Source organism: Oncorhynchus clarkii, unplaced genomic scaffold (assembly GCF_045791955.1).
Source record: "Oncorhynchus clarkii lewisi isolate Uvic-CL-2024 unplaced genomic scaffold, UVic_Ocla_1.0 unplaced_contig_1316_pilon_pilon, whole genome shotgun sequence".
NCBI classification, from domain to species: domain Eukaryota; kingdom Metazoa; phylum Chordata; class Actinopteri; order Salmoniformes; family Salmonidae; genus Oncorhynchus; species Oncorhynchus clarkii.
In genome coordinates this window covers 201,666-207,500 of record NW_027257994.1, presented here as the reverse complement: position 1 = coordinate 207,500, position 5,835 = coordinate 201,666, and the positions used below count along the sequence as shown (strand labels likewise).

At 42.6% G+C, this 5,835-nt stretch overlaps 1 protein-coding gene across 1 annotated transcript; it reads left to right on the top strand.

Moving 5' to 3' along the window:
• Nucleotides 1-1,120: 1,120 nt before the first annotated feature.
• Nucleotides 1,121-4,097, top strand: LOC139394432 (F-box/LRR-repeat protein 14). Its single transcript, XM_071142497.1, has one exon. The coding sequence runs from the start codon at nucleotides 1,638-1,640 to the stop codon at nucleotides 2,838-2,840; it is 1,203 nt and encodes a 400-aa protein (XP_070998598.1). The 5' UTR covers nucleotides 1,121-1,637; the 3' UTR covers nucleotides 2,841-4,097.
• Nucleotides 4,098-5,835: the final 1,738 nt, after the last annotated feature.

Sequence of the window (5,835 nt, the reverse complement as noted above, 5' to 3'; positions counted from 1 at the left end):
TGCCTGTTTGTGTTGTTGACCTGGGGGTCAGAGCATAGAATCCAATCAGAGCATAGATGAAAAGCTAGACATGCCTGAAATGAATAAGAAAAATGCATGGGTAAATGTATGATAATTATAATTTACACAAATAAGATATCACTAAGATTGATCGGGATATAATCAACAAATACAATGCATGACTGCTAACTTCATTAATTTACACACAACAATGTAGTGAATATTCTTATAAACAGGATACAACCCTCTGAGAAATGTTGAGGGGAAATAGTAACAGCTTAGTAATAAGTCTTGTTACCATAGAATTACAACTAAAACGGAGTAATAATCTCACAATATGTACAGCAACAGGATAAACGTTCCATATTTGTTGAAAAATAAAGAATGTCCTTCAATTAAAACGCATTTGATTAGAATCTGGACATAATCATGTGATACGGTGATTTGTGTTACTGCTCAGCTCTACATTGTATCATTGTATCAATTGTAACACTTTTCACTTGGCAGCAGAGTTGAGTTACAAATGTATCCTTTACGTGATACATTTGGCGGATCAGACCTGATACAATGTTTCAATTTGTAGAACACTGAGAAGGGAGACAGACACAAAGCACAGCCTTCTATCTGGAACACAGAACTCTAACAGAATCCTTCTAGAATAGTTCGAGCTCTAAAATAATAACACAAACACAGTTCAGTTTTAGATGGATTATATACCATCTAAATCATTTAAAATAGAATCAAAAACCAATATACCGCGACAACTAAAGGGTTAAGACTAAAGTGAACTGAATTGTAAGAAGTTGGTTTCCAGGGGAACTATTCTTACTGTTCCAGCTGAGTTGGACCAAACCACCATCCTCCCAGGGAAGGGGGAAGTCAAAACAGACTCTCTTAAATATATTTTAAATATCCTACGCTAAAGCAAGTCACACAATGTTCTTATTTACTAGGAACATGGATAACATATATTGTATTTTACAGTATTCCTTTAATATAAAGAAAACGGTTTAATTATTTTTAATGTGTATGTCTCTCCCCCGCGGTAGAGCGGTGCTCACGGCCCTGCCAAGTCAGTTTGAAAGACCAGACAAAGGCAGGCAGGAAGCCCTTCGGCTTGGCAATGCGTGCGAGCGGAGAGAGCGCAAATGCAAACTGAAACCCCACTCCTTTTCTGATAACGGAGAGGAAGAGAGACAGAGAGAAGAAGCAGACTGGAATTCCAACCCTCCTTGTATTTATGATAGTTTAAAGGTCTCTTTTGAAAATGTATGACCGTTTGGATCCTCGGCGCGAGCCTAGACGTGTTTCTAAAGGCATCATAGGTTGCGTCGTCTGACCAAGGAGGGCTCGGGCGCTTTCCGTTCCTATCCTTCGCTTCCCCCCTCTTGGTGAGGGGCTATATTGGAACAAGGTTTTGGGGCTTTTTTGCATTTGAATTCTACTGCGCAACCAGACGGATCACGTGGGATGTGGAGTTGATCGATTTGCGCCGTTAAATGTGAAAAGAGGAACGGGGAAAAGGTCTGTTAAAAAAGCATAACCGCTTTCTTCCGGATTACAGGGGACTCTACTTTTACGGAGGGAAATACGTCGGTGGGCTCGGGGACCCGGAGTGATTTTTATGCCTGTTTAAAATGGAGACGCACATATCGTGCCTCTTTCCGGAAATTTTAGCCATGATTTTCAGCTACTTGGATGTAAGGGACAAAGGCAGGGTGGCCCAAGTGTGTGCTGCTTGGAGGGACGCTTCCTACCACAAGTCGGTGTGGAGGGGGGTGGAAGCCAAGCTGCATCTGCGGCGGGCCAATCCTTCTCTCTTCCCCAGCCTACAGGCCCGCGGAATCCGGAGAGTACAGATTCTCAGCCTGCGGCGGAGCCTCAGCTACGTGATCCAGGGGATGCCAAACATCGAGAGCCTGAACCTGAGTGGCTGCTATAACTTAACGGATAACGGCCTGGGCCACGCGTTTGTCCAGGAGATCCCTTCCCTTCGGGTTCTAAACCTTAGTCTGTGTAAGCAGATCACGGACTCCAGCCTGGGCCGGATCGCCCAGTATCTGAAGAACCTGGAGGTTCTGGAACTGGGCGGGTGTAGTAACATCACCAACACGGGGCTGTTGCTCATAGCGTGGGGTTTACACCGGCTCAAGAGCCTCAATCTCCGCAGCTGCCGGCATGTGTCTGACGTGGGCATCGGGCACCTGGCGGGCATGACCCGCAGCGCAGCGGAGGGCTGTCTCAACCTGGAATACCTGACGCTGCAGGACTGTCAGAAACTTACGGATCTGTCCCTCAAGCACATCTCGAAGGGCCTGGCTAAGCTCAAAGTTCTCAACCTGAGTTTCTGTGGCGGGATCTCTGACGCAGGTATGATCCACCTCTCCCACATGACCAGCCTCTGGAGCCTTAACCTGCGCTCGTGCGACAACATCAGTGACACGGGCATCATGCACCTGGCCATGGGCACGCTGCGGCTCTCCGGGCTAGACATGTCCTTCTGTGACAAGATAGGGGACCAGAGTCTGGCTTACATCGCCCAGGGCCTGTACCAGCTCAAATCCCTGTCCCTGTGCTCGTGCCACATTAGTGACGATGGCATCAACAGGATGGTGCGCCAGATGCATGAGCTGAGAACCCTGAACATTGGACAGTGTGTGCGGATTACAGACAAAGGACTGGAGCTCATTGCCGACCACTTGACTCAGTTGACGGGGATCGATCTGTATGGATGTACTAAAATCACGAAACGGGGACTGGAAAGGATAACGCAGCTCCCATGCCTTAAAGTTTTGAATCTGGGACTTTGGCAGATGACAGAGAGTGAAAAAGTGAGGTGAAACTAACTTGGCGAGGATTAGTTGGGGAGGGGGACACACACAGAGAGGAGAAGGGGTAACGGAGCAGGAGACCAGTGGGCGGGGAAATGTTCCTTCTAAAAAATATATATATATATCCTCTGCTCTCAATCTCGTCGTAGTTGGATATTTTCTCATTCAATGTAACTTAGTGCTACAAAACTGTGATTAAAAAATATGTTGCGCAATTTTAGGCCAAATGAAAACAAGATTAATCATCATCAAATGCATGTTTTCATTATTAACAACACAATATCCCGCCCCCGCATTATGAAGACAAACTACTTTTTATTATTATAAAGAGTCGCAATATTTAACTTCAAACTCTCCAACTATCGCGCCTAATACATTTGGCTACCTCGTTTATCAATGTGTTGTAATAAATCCGTGTATTCTTAAAAAGAAAGAGAGGAGATAAATTGTGCCTATAGACAGTAGTAGTCCCCTCCCCCAACGCGTCTCGCGCTTGGAGAATCCTAGCAGCAAAAAGAAACGCTCTCTAACTACCTTTGTGTTAATTTGCCCAGAAACGCTTAACAATGAAGAAGAGAAACGAACAGAGTTTCGTTTAAAAGGACTGTTCACACTCAGACAAAAATAGCGACTTTATGCAAATTAAAACGGACTGGTTTGTATCCAAAATCATTTTATTTTTGTTTTGTTTACTTTTTTAGCCCAACTTAAAGGCCTTGTAGCCTTGGATTCAAGCTTTGAATAATGGGACCCTTCCTTCCCTATATTATTTTGGTGTGTTTATGCTTATGGAAGCAGATATTGTCGAATTATTGCTGTTATTCAGAGCGTTGTACTTCAAATTGAAGTGATTTCTATAATAGAAATGCTGCCCCTACCCCAATCAGGTGTTTTCCAACTAATCCTCCATATCCTCTAGAATATGGGTTGCTACCTTTTAAACACAATCATACACACGAGTCCACAATAACAACAGAAGAGACACTCCTTTGGAATAGAATCTAAATACACGCTTTAGAATTAAGAAGCAATCGATCCTTATTTTCTCGGCTTCCAAGTGAATGCGTGTCAGGCCTACATGGAACCTATGGGATAACATAACATGACGTTATGAGCGAACTGAACTGCAACATTCATTGAGTCCTGCTGAGAGACTACTGTGTTTTAATGTACTGTATATGTGTTTGTAAAAAAAAAAACAGAATCCAAAATGAAATGGTTTTATATTCTTACAGTAAACATTAAAGTTGATATTTATATAATAAATGAAAAGGTGATGTGGACTCGTTTTGTACGGGGATTGTATTGTAGACTAGTAACCTAGTACTTATTGTTTTCTTGTGATCATCCTTGTTACAAGACCACGCACTCCTGCTTTGATCGAAAACGTGTCCATTTCTAAGAGAAACCGCTGTTTATGTCCGTAGATCCCCGGTAGAGACAAGGTATTTAAAACAACAACAAAAAAAGACAAGAATTGTCCACATATTATTAATCGTTCGGATCACAACCATAATCTTACGAATTTGATTGTTCGGTTTCGAGAAACAGTTGTAATGTTGATATGCCGGCTTGGATTGTTAAATTATTTACGAGCAGATTCAAAATGGATGCTTCCCTTGATTTTGCTTGTTCTAATTATCAGTCTGACGTATTGTGTTGATAGGTTTCAGCTGCTTGCCTCTCAAAGGGCTGTCACTAACGTGGCTCTAAATCTGGGGATATTAAACGCCTCACGCCCATTGACATATTAGCATTTTATTGTGCTGTTTTTCTGTGATATTCTAGGCTACAGCCTAGGTTTTGTCTGTTCAAATGTTGCTAACATTTGGTTCTGTGTTCTAATTTGCGCTATTTGCTTTCTGTTTCTTTAGCCAAATGTGTGTTTAGAATAAGAGTGGGATACCGGCAGTTGCTTTTGTTTCCCGAAGTTAAAAAGGCACGTTGGGATTTTTTTCTAGCTTGCTCAGTCACGCATACCAGATCTGAGAGACTGCCTTGGTCCCACGGGACGTCTTCTCTCCTCCCACCCGCTCCCTTCTCCTCACCACCCAAAACTCAGCCGACACCCCCCCCCCCCTCCTGTCTCACAGACACTTTTTAACATTCCACACCATCATTCAAAGCATTTAGGCTTTCTTCTTCTTGCCCCGTCTCTGTCCGTTCTGGACCAGAGAGAGTGAAAGAGGGAAAGAGAGAATTCACTGCGTGCTGTTTTAGACTCGTCTTGGTCTTGTGCAATAACCACATAACAGTGAGATAACCCCCATTCTATAGATAAACAGGGTACAGTATTTTAGAACATCTTATCTCATATTTGTTTAGCAAAATAATAATTAAAAAAATGTCCTTAAATACAGGGGTCTTCTTTTAATGTTGATGTTATGTTCTGGTAGTTCTACCTTGACTGAAAGACTACATTTGTCAGTTGATTATCTTGGAGATCCCTATCTGATAAGATATCCCCTTGAGTTGATTGATGTCTGATTGTACTTCAATCAAAATGGCTCCTGCTTGCTATTCTTTTCAGTCAAATTTAGTTTGTACTTCAGTTGAAATAAGTCCCGCTGTGGTATTAAATCTATGTTTGTATTTTAGTTCAAAATGGCTGTTGATATACTTTTCAGATGAATTCAGTTTGTAGTTGAAATGGCTATTGTAGTACTTTTCATTCAATTTAATTGGTAGGCCAACTTCAGTTAAAATAGTCCCTGCTACGGTTCAATTGAATTGATTTTGATACTGTAGTTAGTTTGTAGCAAAGTTGTTTCAAACAGTTATTTTTGCAGAGTTGAGCTGTCACGTTCACAGTGTTACTTTAAAGCCTTACTTTGCTTTGAGAGGGAGAACCAGAGCCTTTTTACTGCTAACATTAAGGGGAACTGGCTCTCCTCAACAAAGCAAGAGGGACATCTGCAATAATGCTAGCCAAGGCTCACCACCTCTCTCCACCTCCTCTCTCCACCTCTCTCCATCTCCTCTCCTCTTTACCTCTCTCCACCTC